Source organism: Centruroides vittatus, unplaced genomic scaffold (genome assembly GCF_030686945.1).
Source record: "Centruroides vittatus isolate TY-2023 unplaced genomic scaffold, ASM3068694v2 scaffold_861, whole genome shotgun sequence".
NCBI classification, from domain to species: domain Eukaryota; kingdom Metazoa; phylum Arthropoda; class Arachnida; order Scorpiones; family Buthidae; genus Centruroides; species Centruroides vittatus.
In genome coordinates this window covers 9568445-9587546 of record NW_027122718.1, presented here as the reverse complement: position 1 = coordinate 9587546, position 19102 = coordinate 9568445, and the positions used below count along the sequence as shown (strand labels likewise).

The 19102-nt window shown below is 28.4% G+C and overlaps 1 protein-coding gene and 2 long non-coding RNA genes across 3 annotated transcripts in view; all 3 read right to left on the bottom strand.

The window, feature by feature from the left end:
• Positions 1-9870: 9870 nt before the first annotated feature.
• LOC136990155 (uncharacterized) lies at positions 9871-10714 on the bottom strand. Its single transcript, XR_010883009.1, has 4 exons — positions 10704-10714; positions 10492-10524; positions 10328-10366; positions 9871-10162 (listed from the first exon to the last, which is right to left on the bottom strand). It is a non-coding gene; the product is annotated as an uncharacterized lncRNA (long non-coding RNA).
• Positions 10704-11867, bottom strand: LOC136990154 (uncharacterized). The gene is made up of 5 exons (XR_010883008.1): positions 11796-11867; positions 11543-11604; positions 11346-11420; positions 10864-10899; positions 10704-10751 (listed from the first exon to the last, which is right to left on the bottom strand). It is a non-coding gene; the product is annotated as an uncharacterized lncRNA (long non-coding RNA).
• A 5859-nt stretch (positions 11868-17726) lies between these two features.
• Positions 17727-19102, bottom strand: part of LOC136989963 (microcephalin-like) — a 305005-nt gene continuing 303629 nt past the window's right edge. The window contains exon 6 of the mRNA XM_067288272.1: positions 17727-17963. Coding sequence (XP_067144373.1) covers positions 17796-17963 — 168 coding nt within the window. The 3' untranslated portion in view covers positions 17727-17795. The remainder of the gene's footprint in view (positions 17964-19102) is intronic.

Sequence of the window (19102 nt, the reverse complement as noted above, 5' to 3'; positions counted from 1 at the left end):
TGTTACTCGAACAAAAATGGAACTTTGACACAGAAAAACTTGTCACTAATAGGTTGCCTCTGTGACAAGTGCTACAGTGATGTTACAGTATCCTCTACTGTAGCATCATAGACCCAAATGACGTATTAATACTGTAGTATTAATACGTCATTTGGGTTTTATTAGGAGCTGGTCCTTGTTAGGGCAATAGCTTGTCATAGCATATTATTATTATTGCTTTTTACAATTATTAATTAACAGAAACTTTTATATTTGTAATAGAAAATATTCGTATCAGGAGGATTAGGTTGCCTCTAATTAATAGAAGAAGGCCTAATACTTCATCACGATCGAAGAATAAAGTAAAATCGAATGAAAAGAGAAAGAACAGAAGATTAAATTTTATAGACAGAATATTTCTAAGAGTGCGAAATAATAAGAAAAATATGTAAAATGACAATAATATAATGTACTGTACAATTAATTACATATAATGCCAGCAAAATGAGATATTTTCATTCCGTGTGAAAAAATTTTATATGACAACAAATTTGTAGAATTCAGAATAAAATTCAGAAAATAAAATTTATTATTCTTATAATGTATTAATGTGTATAGGGGAAATTCGGGCATAAGAAACCACTGGGCAAAAGGATTCGCGTAATTTATTAAAACATGTAAATAGATGTCGTTGTTATAACTAGCTCTATGAAGTTTGTCCATAGTATCAACGATCGCCATTTTTGAAGTTTCATCTTGGGAAAGACACATAACACAAGGTAAGAAATAGATCTTTTTATTAAAATGTTCTATTACTAAATATCTCTAAATTAAACCTGGAACACACGCCGATTACAATTTGAGCTATACGGGATTTTAAAGGGAAGATCTAAGCAGTTTTAATTGGCTGTTAGATTGCCGGTATCAGAGCACATTTGTCATGGAAAAATATTTCGATAGACCGACACCGTTTGGAGCAAAGGAATCAGGCATAAGGAAACACTTGTTTCTTGTGCCCGATACGGTATTCAGTGTGCAATAAACATGAATTACAATCTCTAACTTCATTTATTTCTCATTTCAGATGGTATTCTCGTACAAAAGGAAACCAACAGAGGTGATAGCTGGACCCAACATGACATGGATATGGCAATGAAATCGGTCAAGGAAGGGTACGACAATTCGTAGGCCGCTCTTCAGTACGGTACCCATATCCGACGTTGCGTAAGCATTTAGCAAAAGGAACTAGCAAGAAGATACTTAGACAATTTAGATTAGTATTCTCGGAGAAAATGGAAAATGAATTAATAAAATACTTAGAAAAAATGGGTCAATGTTTCTATGGGTTGACGAAATCAGATTTGAAGACGATGGCATACGACTTAGAAGAATAGATTCATGAAGGAAATTCGGTGGCGATGGTATCTGAGATTTAACAAATTAATTCAGAGAACGATGGCACAGATGAGAATCCTGAAGCTTAAAATATTATCCTGAAAAGCATACGGAACTATTTTCTAAATATATTTCCTTCTACTGAAAGAAAACAGTTTAAGAGAGAACTTCAGAAAGGCATTACTCCATGTAATAAAAGTTAGGCAAATGCAAAAAATTAAAAATATCAAATTTTCTGAAAAAATGTAAAGAAAACTCAATATGTTGCTGATACTTCTGATCAAAGTCATCATGAAAGCTTAAGAGATAACAATATTTTACCAAAAAGAAAATCACTAATTAACTAACAATCACAATACTTTTGATTGTGATTGTTAGTTAGTTAGTGATTATTTTAATAAAGGTATTTCTCTTAATAACGAAAAAATGAATGTATCTATACACTTGTTAACTTTTGGAACCAAATTCTATGTTTTCTGCTAGTCCTTTGTTTCGTATAACATGGATTCGCACAACACGATACTTTTTTCCAGAACTTAACTATCGCGTTATACGGGAGATAAAATAAAGCCAAAAATTCGTCATAATTTTCTTCACGAAATAATTTATAATATTCAACTCATTTAAATTAATTTTAATTAATTACTTAGTATTAAACGTTTTACTATAACAATTGAATTATATATATTTTTAATATAGCTGCTTATTTCAGGGAAAGATGTTTCAATTTTCATTGCTTTCTTCCATGACTTTCTCGCAACGATTTTGCACTTCGTTAGAAAACTATTCAATGTATAATTATTGTTTATCAACTTAACTGTAATTTATATAATTCTATTTTATTCTATAAGTTATGTATTATTATAAATAAAGCAAATATACATAAAATGATTGTTTCGAAATTTCAATGACAATTTCTTATCTGCTTTATAATTGTGCTTTATAAATTTAACATATAAATAGAATTAAAACGAGCGAATATTTATTATGACATCGTCACAATGATAAGCTGCAATTTTTGATCATATTTTTAATTTATTTAATTTAAACATATGCTTTTCACCTCAAAATAGAACTGTAGTCTTGCCCCTGTAAATCATACTTTTCCTTTAACAATGGAGTCGTACAGGTCATTTATCCAACTCGTATCAGGGGAAAACGTTTGAATTTACATAACGCGACTTCCAGTAAAATCCGGAAGTTTGTATATAATTAATCGGAGCCTCCTGTAACTACAGTTTTCATACCTTGTCTCGAAGATCACCTATCTAACTCTGTTCTTGAGATTAAGGAGAAATAGACGGAGAGACTGACGGACGACAGTGTTGAAGACAAATTTATAGGCCCAATTAATTAATTCTTCTATAAATGAAAATAAATATTTCATATTTATTTCAAGTCTTTAATTTTTGTTAATTTTATAAATGAAGAACAAATTTTTTTCTTTTTAGTTTTGTGTGAATACCAGATCCTAAAATTGAATTTATACAGAAAACGTAAAAACGTTTTTTGGAAGAACATATTCGATACTTTCGAGAAAAAATTGGTGACAAGTTAAAAGTGTTTCTTGCAAATATTTCATATTCTTTCCTGCATATTATCTGAGGTGGTAGATACTGTACATCTTGGTATACATTTCCTTTGAGATGTCCTTCATAAAAAAAGTCAAATGGTGTTAAATCAGGTAATCTAACAGGCCAAAGATACTGGACCAACACGTCCTATCCATTGTAACATTGATGTAATGCTTGTCGAGCAGCATGTGAATAATGTATCGATGTTGAAGCCATCTGTTTAAAAATTTGTTTTATTAATTTCTTTATTACAATTGATTTTGTATGTTTTGGCAATAAAAAATTGCCTTTCTTTTTAAAAAGAGAAATTTTGTTGAACTTTTAAAACTGAAATGTTGTGAAAACCATGCGATAAACAGAAAAATGTTTTAGACAAGAGTTATTTGTTGTTTCGCGTAAAATCAAATGCCACTAAAAAATATATAGATTTTAGTTGAAAATAACAAGTTGACCTTTGATACATCAAACACACTGTCAAAATAAAATATACTTACTCTTGTTTCCTTTCTCCCTTCAAAACAAACAAATGTTGTTTTAAACATTACCCTCTGAAACACTTTGTTTTCGAGATATTTATTGTTTCATGTTACTTGACTCACCCTGTAATATAAATCATATACTTTTATAATATATAGTACTGTTGACTTCTTTGCACTAAGTAATTTAATAATTCTGTAGAACTGTATAATTTTTACTTCAACTCATAAGAATTTAATTAAAGAATATATACGTATTTTTAATTATTTAGAGAAATTTATACATAAAGTTTTTTCCTAAAATTTAATTTGTTTTATTTATGAGATTAATAAATGCATTATATATTTATATTCTGCAAATTTTTAATAATTTTAAATAAATTTCATAAACAATGTAATATAAATTTATACCAAAATTTATAACCAAACACAAAATTTCGTATAAAATTAACATTGGAACGTGTCATTTATTATACATCATTGTATTTCTTCTCGTTTCTCAAGTCTTTTGCTAACTTTCTTCTCTACCTTTTAATAAATTAAATTACAAAATTGGATTTTTCGAGATATTTTTATTTTCTTATTAAAATGATATTAATTAATTCTGTGAAACATTTGATATTTATATATGTAGCGTACACAGCATATATATTACGTGTTTTTCTATAGCATCAGTTATTAAACTCTTAGCATTAGAAGCTGAACAGATATTTCATTTTTACGCTTTCTTGGTAAGAATACTCCTACGTTTACGAATTGATTTCGATTATTCTGTACATTACTTTTCATATATTTGATGATTATATGTCTTGCCGTAGTATCATTAAGAGCAAATTTTTATTGATTTTGATTTTTAAATTATTGAAGCCAAATTAATTAAACGTATAGTTTATTAATATATCATTTCTATTAGAATTAACAATGAGTTTTTATATTTTACTGTGTATTGTTCTCATTATGAAGCATATTATTTTCATATAAAAGTCACGTTCTTTACATGAAAATAAAATGTTTAATATCAATTATGTTTGTCAATTTTCATAAAACTATTAACGTTTCTTTATTATTGTGCTGCAATTTGAAAAAAGTTGTAGATCTATAAATTCCTACTGTTGTTCGTCTGTCCGCCTGCCTTTCCTTAACCTCGAGAACGGACTTAGATACATGAAAAACGAGACAGATATGGAAACATTAGTGGCAGGAAGCCCAATAAATAATTTACGAACTTCTGATGCAAACTAAAAAACACGTTAAGTAATTATAATTGCTTTACAGTCTTTACTTCTAAGTTATTTCAATTTAAAAAGTTTAATAGATGATAGTGATAGATAGATGACCGGTACAACTCTATCGTTAAAGGGAAAGTATGATTTACAGGGGCAAAACACTACTAATTTAAGGTGGAGAGCATATATTTTAAATTAAATAAATTAAAAATATGATTAAAAATTGCAACCCGGCATTGTGAAAGAAAATTAATTAATTAATTTTCTTTTATTACTTTCTTTATTTAAAGTTGTAAACTGTAGTATTAGAATTTAAATATAGAATTAATGACTAAAAACTTAAATGTAATTATAATTTTATATAGTTCTAATATAAATTAAATATAGTAATATTCTCAATACATTTTCGCTCAAATCAAGTTAATATCAATTGAATAAATCAGAAAATTGCATGTTTAAAATAACTGTTTTTTTTGTGGTCGTTATAATAAGTTTGGTTTTGAGGCATATTAATAGCCAATTGAAAATTTAACATAGTTACCCAAACAAGAAACATTTTATAATACTAGTTGTATTCGTTGTGTTAATGTTCTCATTAGTACATGCATGGCCTTCTCATATATCACGGCTTGTTCTTAGATTCAAGAAGTTTCTGTCAGCCAATTCGCACAGTTTTGTCGCTAGAAGCGCTGATACAGGCCATGCTCATTTTCACATTTCAACGGCGTTGTACTAGTTGAACACGTTTCTGGTGAAGTTGTTTCGCATAATTTTATTTGTATGAGCGCAAAGGCGAATAAGACAATAGTGTGATTAATTAAGGACCTAGGTTACATAAACTGCTATGGTGTATTGCTTTGTACAACGTTGCAAAAAGGGAAGACACCCGGCGTGTGATTCCATGAATTTCATTCGCAGGATAGTATACAAAAGGCATGGATAAAAAACATATCCAGAGAAGATGCCAAAGGAGGCTTGCTGCAGCCTAACGACAGGTAAGTTGGAATGTTGTGAAGAAAATAATACATGGAGACAGTGGCGGATTTCTGCACAGACGCACGAGGCACGCGCCTCGGGCCTCATAAGTCAAGGGGCCTCAAAATTTAGCTTTCAAAATAATTAATAATTTAGCGGTATTTCCGAAATTAAATTACCCTTAATTATTTACCAAACAATAGTGAAATCTATTATTGTAATATACAAATACATTTTTATCATTCGTAGATTACTATATTTTTGAAATACAAATTAATAGTAAATTTAAAAATAAATTATTTTTTTATATCTATGGATTACTAGATTCTTTTTTGTTTTTAACACTTACCTACTGAAACTTAATAATTCTTGTACCAATAAGTTTCAATTTTCATAATTAATACAATCTGAACATTAGTAAATTTTTAAATACAGCCTGGCAGTTTTAATTTTATATTGGTTAGTTTTCAATGTTATTTCCCTATGTCTCACTTTTCTTGGACCACCAGTATAGTGCCTAACAGAGTAAAAGACGTGAGCGTAAAATGCACATTGTAGGGTGTAGGGACAGTGAAAATATTTAGAGGGGGCCTCAAAATTTATTTGCGCTTGGGGCGTCTGAAGTGCTAAATCCGCCACTGCATGGAGAGAGACTGTATGGAAGGAAATCACGTCTATTGTTGGACACTTTAGGTCAGTAGTTTGCAGCTTACATTTCCATTACAATGCTTTCTCAACTGAACTTAAGCGACGAACTGTTCGAGGAATATTCATCGTACATGCAGTCTAAAGTTTTGCAACGTAGAAAGACCAAGAGTAGGACACAACCACTAGCTACAAAAAAATAGTGACAAGATAGATAAAGATGTAAAAAACCACAAATCTGTATCAAGAAAGATTAAAAATATCTTAATCTAACATGTAATTATTTCTTTAAAAAACAATGAAGCGTTTTTCTTTAAATGCAGTTGTCTTCATACATGTGCAAATGACAGTTTTTGAATAAAGCATATTTTTCTGTCCACCCCATGCGTTGGAATTTCCGGTCTTGGTGATCAGTGGCTGAATTGTCACTTAAGCACGTTGGCTGAGTTAGTGTGTTGTCTATAGTGTATGACAGGTAGTTAATGTGTTTGTCGTCTATAGTGTGTGACTGAGATGGTTGATGTGTTTCTGATCCAGTAGCCAATACATGGACCAGTGCTGTGTTCGCCACTGGTGGATCAAAATGACTGGTAATTTTCGAACGTGACTTTCATCTTAATCCACAAACGTGGATTTTTTAACCGGACGATATCCGAACCCTTATTATTATGCCTAATTTTAGTTTTTAAGTGTATTCTAATTAATGTTTTTTATTTCTGCAGAAAACGATGTATCGAATACAACACAAACCTCTCATCGTATGCTTAGTCGTATTTTGCTTGATGCTACATTCGTTTAAATTAGCTAAATGTCAACGTATGAGTGCCTTAGGTTGTGTGGGACAAAACGATCGACTTGTATTTTTAGGGCTTATTAATATATGTTACGATTGTTACCGACTGTACTTGGATATCGATATAGAAATCGGTTGCCGGTAAATGTAATAAACTGTAATTAAATTAGTTATAAAATTTTAAATGACTTAAAATCATATTTTAAATGATATAAACATTAAGATATTCGATATATTTGCTAAATTAATTCATAAAATTAAACGTAACATAAGAGTGTGTTAACTAAAAATTCGGAATATAAAAATGAATTTATTCTGCCAGCCGTGCTATTACAAAATGAACAATGCATGTAAAATAAATTAAATAAGATATATTTAATCTGCCAGTTTAATAAAATCGAATCTGCTCCCTTTCGAACTTCTGAAATTGTTAGTCGTAAATTAGTGCAGGTTGTGTAATGTTCTGCGATCGAATTGACCTCTCACCATCAGAGACGGATAATATTAACAGCATATTCAATAGTTTAGTAATTGATGTAGGATCATTAAAAATAAAAAGTCAGTGGCGTTCCCGTGTAGCCACTGGAGAAAAATCAGAAGCATTATCTCTCTCGAAATATTCTTTCCCGATATAGAGAACGTTCTCTAATGCGATTGTGCAGCATAAGTAGCATCCAGTCGTCCATATTGGATATAACAAAATAGAGGCAACAGACGAAACACAGGTCGAAAAGGACATCAAGAGAAAAAGTGTCCGGAACCGTGTTTGGAGAGACGGGATGATTTCTCGAGACGTAAACAAATGATTAGCCAATGAACGACCGGCTTGTGACGGTAACCAGAATACAACACCTGGGATGGAATTCGGACGCATCGAAAAACTCCAGGAAATTTCCGAGGGTAGTCCGTCCGGAAAGGTCGGGTTCATCCCTCATCAGCCAGCCGTCTAATCATGGTCCTCGTTGAACCCATAATGGGTTGTGGGTCCCGTCTCAGTGTCCACAGGGCAAAAAGGATTTACAAAAAACCAGTTCAGCAATGTAACAAACATTTAATACAGTATTTAGATCAACAGACAATTTACAATAAGTAGGTTTAAGTAACTGGTTAGTCGTTTACGTCTCTGAAATCCAGGCCAGAACGTCTCTTTTACTTCTGCACTCCTTTGTTTTGATTTCTTCTCTTCTTTCTTCTTCTTAATTTCTCTACCTCTTCTTTTTCTTTTTCCTTGCTTTTCTTCTACTGTTTTCTTGGGCTCAACTGCTCTCTTCCTTTTATTTTCTTGTAATCATCTGGCGTCAGCTGATTGTTTCTGCTTCGCTTTCCATCCATTGATTTGCTGGTGATGGGTTTCAGGTTGCAGGCTGAAGATGATAAAGAAAAAAAACAGCAAAATCGAAACAATTAATTAATTTTTGTACCATATGTATTAAATTTTTATATTTATTTCCGGTTAAAAATATTCGACATTGCTCTAATTAATGGTAGAATAATGAAAACAGTAAGAAATATTTTAAATTATAAAATATAGCGTAAAAAATTTGTAAAATCATAAAGTATTTTAAACTTAAAAAACGAAATAATTGAGAATTTTGTTCTTTTAATTTTCAGAAGAACTTGTTTCACAACCGATTATTTCGAAAAGTGCATGATTGCTCTAAATTTTTCAGAGGATGAAAAAGAAGCAACTAGAAAGAAAGTATTATATATAGCTAATTAATTTTCTATTGTTAATTAAAGCAATACTTTAATTAACAATGGAACTTTAACCTAATCTTTAACTCTGTATTTTTGATGCCAAACAATTGTTATTAAACATATAAAAAAAATTGCCTTGACGAATTGCGTGGGATTTCTATTGTAATTGAACATTTTAAAATTTTTAAACACTACGAATACTACAAAATTCAAAAATTAATAAGAATGCAAAAAATAAAAAATCCAGCAACGAATTACGTAACTTTCCCGGAAAAAAAAAACATTTAAAATTGCGTGGCAGTGCCATCTCTTATTGTATTTTATTTTTAAAACGTTTAATATTATTAATTCTTATAAAATGGCAAGAAGCTTCATTTTGAAGGTAAAGATGAGTTTTCAAAATTTAAATGATAATAACGAGTAAAATCTTCGTAAAATCCGACTCTACTGAAAGATGCGACACACGTCTCCTCTCTATCTCCCCATCCATTCGATCTTTAACCATTAAGATTTAATAACATGAATCCACCTAATACTCAAAACTCCCCGCATAAATTCAGAAATTTTCGACAAAAGAAACAGAAGTTATTAAGCTTCAAATTGGATGAACAAAAACCTGTTTCTCTACATACAGAAAAAAATCCCCGAAAGTTTTTGCATTTCTCGATGTTTCAAGGTGTCCTTACTCCAAAAATATAAAAATTGTTTTAGAGAGTTTTTTTTCTTTTTGACCCGACAGCCATACTTTCTCTCTGTTATATATAACAGCCGGGAAAATAATGACTACTTCCATTATACAGTATTGCGGATTATGTACACAAAATTGTCTTTATTTAGTTTAAATTACCTTAAATATTTCTTGCATTGTTTTATATACTATTTTATCGTTAATTTTAATTTATATAATTATTGAATTTATAATAAATATTGTCGTAGACTGTATTTATTTTACTTTTATGCTTATTTATTACTAATAATCTAGTCACATTTTACTGTAGAGATAGTTTTTTATTAATTCCTTTACACGTTTATAACAAGCATAATTTATAATATTATCATAATCGATTTATAAATACTGTATACAGTGATCCAGACATAATACAGGTTATTAAAAGCAAACAAAAGATACATCGTTTCTTAGGCAATTCTATGATATTGATACTTTGTATTATATGAATAAATCATAAGAAATATCAGTAATAAGACAATTACTAAATATTGCTTGTACATAGTAGAATTCGATTGAATAATCCACGGGTTTTCTAGTATAATACTTTATTAATAATACCATAATTATTTAGAAGTGATCCATTTACAAAGATCATAAGCAAACTTCACTTTATATTTTTCTTTTCCTTTGACGTTCTCTTTAATTCTGCTACACATTCTGGTGAGACAATTCTGTAAATTATAAATAAATAAAAAAAACATCATAACGATAATTAATAATAAATTATAAGTTTTGTATTTATATAATACTATAAACATTTATTTTAAAAATAAATATATAACATTACACACACGTGTAACACATTAAATAATTTATAAAATATATTTCATACATACAATTACATGTTTCGTCCAGGTTTTACAATTTTCAGGAGACTGAAAAATTGATTTTACGTAATTAAATTGTTAAATATTTTATTAAAAAAATAGAAACAAAATAAAAAGATTAGTTTATATAAACAAAATGTGTATCAAATAAAATGTTAATAATAAAACAATACCTCAAACATTATATACGAACATTCGTTATCAACCTATGAAAAATTCAAGTTAATCATAACATTGACATCTTTATAATTATTTAAAAGATATTAAATTATACACTAGATTAATTAATGAATATTTAATAAATCATTAAAATAATATTTAAAATTTATACAATAAAATATTAATTTACTACTTTCTTATGGTAAAATGAATAAATACAACTTACCCAGAATTCGCTTATATTCATGTTATATTTTAAACAAGGTTCTATGTTCTAGTTATATTGAAAACAATTATGAATATAATTTACATAAATATACGTGTTATATGTATAGTACAATACATATAATTATAATAAATATTTAAGTCTTTGAAATTTTCATTACCTTTCCAAATACCACATGCAATTCTTCAGATACTTTCTAAAAAGTTAATGAAATTAATTTTGTATTTAATATTCTTAAATCATTAATAATAAGAAAAGAATCACGATATTTGTAAATACCTTACAAGTAAAATTAACATTTTTTTCTTCGATTTTTTAGTAAATTACTTTAAAATCGAAGTAATAGCATTAACTATTGTTCATGAAACTTTAAATGCGCAGTGCCTGATTAACCCAAAACACAAAAACGAGTTTTTAAATTATCTGAAATACCTCTGGTCCCATTAAATTTGGGTAATCCAGTTTCCAATGTATTTCCATAAAGATGGGAGAAATAGTATCGATTATTATTAACTAAATATATATGAAATAACGCTAAAAATTCGTCGTAATTTTCTTCACAAATAATTTATAATATTCAAGCTTTATATACTAATTATAATTAATTAATTAGTAATAAACGTAGTAAATATGTGCGCTTACTTCATGGAAAAAAGTCTCAATTTCGTTGTTTTTTTTCAAGGCTTTCTCGCAACAATTTTCCACTTCGTTAGAAAACTATTCAATGTATAATTTTTGTTTTATCAACTTAATATAATTCTACACTATTCTATAAAATACGTATTTAGCTGTTTATATTTTATTATTATAATTATTATTAATGAAGTAAATATACTTACAATAAATTTTTCGAAAAGGGCCTCACTAATACAATTTAAAGCTTCCTCGGTTTCATCTTTCTCTTATTAAAATAATTAAATTTAATTATGTAATTATTGAAAGATAATCATAATAGAAAATACTTAAAGTATTCTAATTTATAAATTTCTATATTAAAATTTTATCTGTTTTATAATTGCGCAACTTAAATTCAACAAAGAAATATAATTAACATTAATTAATTTTTATAAATAAAGACTTAAAGTATATTACGAATTTCTTCGCTACAAATTATTATGGATGCATTAAGAAGCGAGAACACTTTCCACAAATTTTCCCTTTTCATTTTTCAATGAATGACACATTGTAAAAGGTGAATTTATACCGAAAACTTAATGATCTACGTCATTTATTTAAACAGATTCCTTTTGTACTGTGATATGTCACGAATTCGTAACCGAACGAAGATCTACAGAAATTTTGCACGTGGTACAAAATTTCTGGTTTTCTACATGGATGCCATTCTTTTCAATTATTGCATAATTATTATAATAGATAACGGATAAAAATATAGTATAAATCGTATTATTATAAAATATATAGTACTGTAGACTTCTTGGCAGCAAACTGTATAATTTTTATACAGTATTTTTAACTTATAAAAATTTTAATTAAAGAATATATATTTTTAATTATTTAGAGAAAATTCAACATAAAGGTTGTAAAATTTAATTTTTTGAGTTTATTCTATTTTATTGTTTAATAGAATAATCGAAAGAATAGTTTAATTATGCAGCTGAGTTTATGCAAACTTTTAAAACAACGTTTTAAACCTTTCGGTTGATGTAATGAAACAGCTGCTTCGTTGTGATGCTTTTCTATTACTTTTTTTAACAGAAAATTTCTTGAATTTATGTAGTTTTTTTTATATGTTTGAAAAATTGAAAGGATAAAGGAGATAAAGGAGATCGTGTGTATCTCCAGTAGGGTCGGACTTAACGTAGTGCCGATCCTGGGGTCACAATAATAATATAAATAAACTGCAGGTAAGCAGCACGTGTCCGGTAAGAACCCCACAGGTTTCCAGATAGGTTTTATAAAGCAGAATTCCTCTAAATGTAGCCCAAATTTTTTTGAAGGCCCAAAAAGCAGTAACTCGCCCAAATGTAGCAGCCTAGAGCACTACAAATATCCGAATCTTCTAATTGTAGCTCAATCTTGCAATTCCGAACACCAGCCGTATTTTATGAGATAAGAGAAAAAAGGGTAAGGTGACACCCGAAATGTGTTACTGTACGGTACAAGCAAAGCCATATTGACCAGATTAGAATCCATTGTTCTCTTATAGCATGGAGGCACTTTGATCTAAACGAACGAGTACGCACATCACAGTTCGGATAGAATTTTCACTTCAAATTTTAAAGTAGCCGAATTCCTTAACATATAAATTTCTATATCTCGGCCGGGACGAAAGTAGTTACGAACTAACGAGATTTCAAATTATCAGAGTTCGAATTAACGAGGATTTCCTGTATTTTCAAATTTTCTAATATAAGTTATTGTTATACTAGCGACGTTGCTCGGGCAAAATTAACGATAGTGAAGATTAAAATTATTACATTATAGTCAACCTTACCCGTTTTTACAGAATGCAAGAATTGGGTCCCCGTTTCCAGACTAATTAGAGAATTTTCAGATGGGTCTAAAAATATGTTCGATTTCCCACAAAAACAAAAAAAAACTGCATCTGCGTCTTGCACGTCGCTTTCTCTTAACAATTCCATTGTTATTGTTGATAATTTCATTGTTTCTCTTAACAACTCCATTGTTACGTAACACTTCCATTGTTGACACTTCCATTGTTACGTAACACTTTCATTGTTGATGGAAGTATTAAGAATTATTCCTGTCCCTCTCTCCCGTGAGGAGGAATTTCGGAAAATCTCTTCTTAGTGTGCATTCTCGTGACGTACCCTAACTGTGTACCAAATTTCAACTTTCAACTCATAACCGTTTGGGCTCTGCGCTGATTATTATTATTATTATTATTATTATAAACTTGTCTCGATTATATATATAGATATAGGCCTACTGTATGTTATGTTCTTTTCCATAATGAACACAAAACTATTTAATATTTTCTTTCAATAACGCAGACTAATGAATAGCGGCTCCACTCTTACTCTGGGAAAGACTACATAACGAGTAATGTTCTGGGACAACTGTCTGAAATTAGAAATTCCTTCGACTACTTCTATGGAGTTTTATCTTCTTCCAATCGCAGTATGTCACTCGTACCTTAGCATTTTGTTATAGAGGAGTAACCCCCTCCTTTCTGTTTGTATCCTTCCTCAACGAACTTAGTATCCGATGTCCGAGTGTAGTAAGTATATTGTATCCCTTGCCGAATTATATTCTCAATTCAAATAAGAAAATCCGGATCAGTCAGTAAGCTTTTGGTACCTTGGGAAGCTTATTTTACGTCTACCTAACTCTAATGTAAGTGGCCATTCTTCAATTTGTTTACTTGTTTATCGCTTTTCACAAACGAAGATACTTTATAAATAGATCACATCCGAATTAAATATAAGGCGATAAAACTAAGAAAATTAGGAAAAGCAGAATATGATTGGGCTGAAATTTTAAAAATTTTTTGATCTATAAATTCCCACTACGTCACATGATTCTAATTCAAAATTTCCCCAGAATAGAGTTACGTAGATGGCCGGCACGACTCTGGTGTTATCAGGGAAAGTATGATGTACAGGGGCAAGACACTACTAATTTGAGGTGGAGAGCATATATTTTAAATTAAATAAATTAAAAACATAATTTAAAAATTCAGCCAAAAAATTGTTTCTCGTTTTAATGTTTTCATATTCTGTTTTTACTACTTTAAAGATTTCAATTCTGCAGTTTTCAAAATCTCCGATTACGATAGGAAGGAAATAATAGTAATAATAACAATTCGTCACAGAGAATTTTTTATGACTTTAATAATTATAACATGTCATCATAAAATACATAATACGTTCAATATTTGATTATAATTAATTAAATTTGCATTGGAGCATTCAAGAATATAAATATTGTGCTTTCATTTTATATCTGGACTTTTCATTTTCAGAGAGCATCAGAGCTGTCATGCAATCCTCGAAAGTACTGGTTGTGAAACAATTTTTTCTGTAAATAAAACCAGAAAGATAATGAAATACTGAACGATTTCTTATTGTAAACTTAATATAATCAATAAATTATTAAATATTATAAAAATTCTGTTTTATAATAAATATCTGAGAAGCTGGAAAAATTATTTACAAGCGATTTAAAATTTAAAAGAAAAATTAATGGCTAACGCTATAATAAATGAATTTAAATAGAAAAAAAAAGTACAGTATTTAAAATGCAGAATTTTGCAAAAATAAAATTAATTTAGTTTATATTTTATCTTTTTGAATATGTAATATAAATTCATATTATACAAAATTTATATAGAAATTCATTAGATAAACCTATCTTTGTTTCAATTTGCGTTACATTAAATTAACTAACGTAGATGAGAAGTAAATGTAGGATAATAAAAGAATTAATTTTATGAATGGCTCTTTTAGCAAATATGTTAAATGCCTTTTTTTAATTTTTAAAATAATTTTAATTACAATTTATTATATTTACCTGCAAGAACCTTCTACTTCCGGATAACTCAAGTACAGTCGTTGACAATCTTCACATATTTTAAGAAGCTCAAAAAATATGGAACGATTGTTCTGACCTAAACATCCCAGTGCACTCAGACGTTGACGTTTAGCGAATTTAAATGAATGAACCATCAAGAAAGATGCCACTAAGCACACGACGAGAAATTTATGTTTTATTCGAAACATCATTTTTCTAAGAGAAATTAATAATGAAATATTAGAATATAAGTATATAAATTAATTATCATCGTTACTTTCAATTAAAACTAAGGTTTATCAAGATATTTTAAAGATAATATTAATATTTAAAAAAAAAAAATGTAAGATTCGAATTCTGTTCTGAGGAAGAGTAATCTGATACTTACTCGAAGAGTATTGGATTTACTGAAATAATGTCTGGCAAAATTCACCATTTATACCTTTTTCCTGTAATTTTGATTAACTGTCTTGGGATTTACGCTTTGAACAATTTACTACTTTCATCAAATAAATCTTAACTTTTTTTCCCCAAAAGGATAAAAATTATTTAAGTTTTTGATGTGGAAATATCAAATTGACGTTTTGTTCATTTCACCGCTAACTTGTTTAAAAAGATGAGGCAAGTATTAATCATTTAACTGATATTTATTTATTTATTTATTGCTCCTTTGAAAAAAAAACTACAGTATATTAAATAAAAACGTAATATTTATATTACGTTTTTATTTAATATACTGTAGTTTTTAGTAAAGAGAAGCTGTTGTCTGTAATAATTCAAGGTTTAAAACAAGAATTTGGGTGTAGAGTTGGAAGTATAAAGATAAATTATAAGCAAATGAAACTTATGAAAGAATTTTTTGAGAGGAATCAATTGTAAGCGGATAAAGCTAAACAGTTGGTTATTGCAGACAATCAAAGTCTTAGGAATAATATAATATAGCAGGTTAATAACCATAAATATATATTGTTAGCAAAAGATCCATATGATGAAATATAAAAAGAATTAACTAAAATAGTAAAAGATTTATATAATAGTAAAAAAATAGATTTTAAAATATGCAGATGATGTTAATAGAAAACAAAATAGACAGAAAGAATACAGATAAAATGTTAAGTTTAGACGTAATAAGTATGTATCGAAGAATAGACTGGAAACTAATGGAATTGAATTTAGTGAGTTACAATTAGAAAAATGGTTTATTGAATTATCAATAATTACATTTGCTTACGTTAATAATTATTTTTGAAATAAATAGTAAGTATTATAGACAAACAAAAGGTATTAACATTGGATCAAAGATGAGACCAAATTAGCTAAAATTGCCATGAAAGATTTCGATTGAATAAAATTAAAGGTGTAAAATTATGTGTACTATATGCGATGACTATTTAATAATATATGATAGCAGAAAGATAGATGATAAAACAATCTTAAATAACGCAAACAATATAAATAAAAGTATCCAATTTGATATAGAAACAGAAATACAAACTAAAAATAAACTATTTAGATATAAATATAAGGAATAATTCAAAAAATTTCATTTTTTTCTAGTTACAAAAAGACGTGTAATGTTGATAAAACCATTAATCTTAATTCATACTGTCTCGTAAATATAAAAAAGAATACTTATGGAGCTTCAGAAGATATATTAAAGTACAACTAATTTAATTGATAAGAAACGAGAATTGATAATTTTAGATAAAAAATTGATATTAAATAATTACACTAAGTTAATGTGAAAAAAGTGGCATGAACAATATATAAATAATAGATATCATACAAAACAACGTAAACAAGATAGAAAATACGGAGGGTGTCTTGCTAGTAGATGCAGCTTCCCTTTCCATCTGTATTTTCAAATTTGTCACAACAACCAAATTGTAACTATAACTCTTTTCGTAAGAAATAATGCAACACACTACAGCAACCCGGTTGCAATGACCAAGTTACTAGTCTGTTCCTGGCCTTATTTAGAAACATTGCACTATTTTTAAGCAAGGTTTGAATATATTCGTATGTAATATTTAATTTCCATTAATCTAAACACATTTAATTTCCGTGTTCAATACATGATTTGCATTACTATGTAGAGTATAGCTTAACAATATAGAAATTGCAGTGCCATTTATATACCTAAACATGCATTGAATATGCAAATTAAATTTGTTTAGATAAACAACTTTTAAATCATTCTATCCTTCTGTTTTTTATAGATTTTTATTATTAAAAATCATTTCACAGTTTTAAATTTTAGAAAATTCTACTGTTGAAAAGGATCTACGCACAAAATATCAAAAACATTTAACATGTCTTCAACTTCTTTTATATTTTGTTCAGTTTCTAATTATTTAATTAAAAATTGAATTAAAAAATTAATTTCATTTCTTAGTTTAGAATATGTTTATTAATAAGATACTAAATAATATATTAATTAGTTTTCTTGGATTTACAAATTAAAATATGATTAAAACTACATCTGAAATTTTGTTTCAAATTTTATTCAGTTAAGAAAATCAGTTATTACTTTGAATTTTACATAATATATTATTTATACATCAAAGAATGATTATGAATTTAAACTTCTTTCACATCCTAATACTTTTTTATCTTTGTTAAACAGCAAGCTTCACTGTCAATAAAAGAACTTTCAGTTTTAAACTTTTCTCTGTTTTTCTGTACTTGCATGACGATATTTTCTAATCTTTTTAATTTTCTGGCAAATTTAACAGTAAAATCTTTTGGTTGCATAGAATTTGATTTCTGTTAGAAAATAAACAACAACGGATTATAAAGAATTATTTGATAATGATATTTGAAAAACTCAATTATCATTACTTAATATACTAAGCACATCTAATACAGTGTTCCCCTTAAATGTCTTTGGTTTTGTGAATTAATTTTGGGAAAAGAAATGTGAGTATAGTACAAAATTCTCCAACATATTTTATTGAAATACAGTATCTGAATAAATGGATAAACTAGACATTCGAGAGAAATACTCTGTATAGTTCTTTACTTCTTAAATTTAAATTTAAATTACGAAAATAGAAGTAGAAGGATTTATCTGATTATTTTAAAATTAATATATAATGGCAGCAAATTTGTGAATTTAAAAATTTTTGGGATTGGTTTATTACTATAAATTACCAGAAAACTGGCGAGTTTTGAATTTGACAGGATTTAGTGTAACTGTAGTTCGGTGCACGGCCTCTTTGTTTTCGTTTCTGTGGTGCACGTGTCAAACTACACCAATTCCGGTGCGACTGTTGTTGTGTGCAGCCGATCCTCTCACAGTTAAGTGTTTATCTGTTGAAATTTATTATAATTTTAACTTATCCCCATGTCTAAAAAGCCTGTTTAATAATGATCAAATAGAACCTTCTTTATAAGTATATTAAGTTGTATCAATTAAATACAGCTTAGTTCCTTACTTTACATTGTTTATTTAATGTATATACGGTAGAATCTCGTTTTAATGGATCGTTTGGGCCACCAAAAATCATCTGTTGTTCCGAGATTCCATTATATCGAGAACAACGTACTGTACATGTACAGTACATAACCCAGATGTAACAAGTTCATCGTGAGACTGTATAAATTCCCTGAAACACCCAAATATTAACTACATGTTTAAAAAAATAGTTTACAATAGATGGGGGTAGAAAACTCCACTATTCTGAGCTACGGATCTGATAAGAGGAGGTAATATTAAATTTATTTGGCGAGACTTGGGGAAAAGAATCTGTTATTCTGAGAAATCCATTGTTTTGTAATCCGTTAGAATGAGATTCTACTGTATACTGAAGCTTAGCTATTTGGCTGGTATTGTAATTATTTTGAATTTTTTTCTATTGAGTCTATTGTTAAAACACAAGAAGAATGAATTATTATATTCAGTA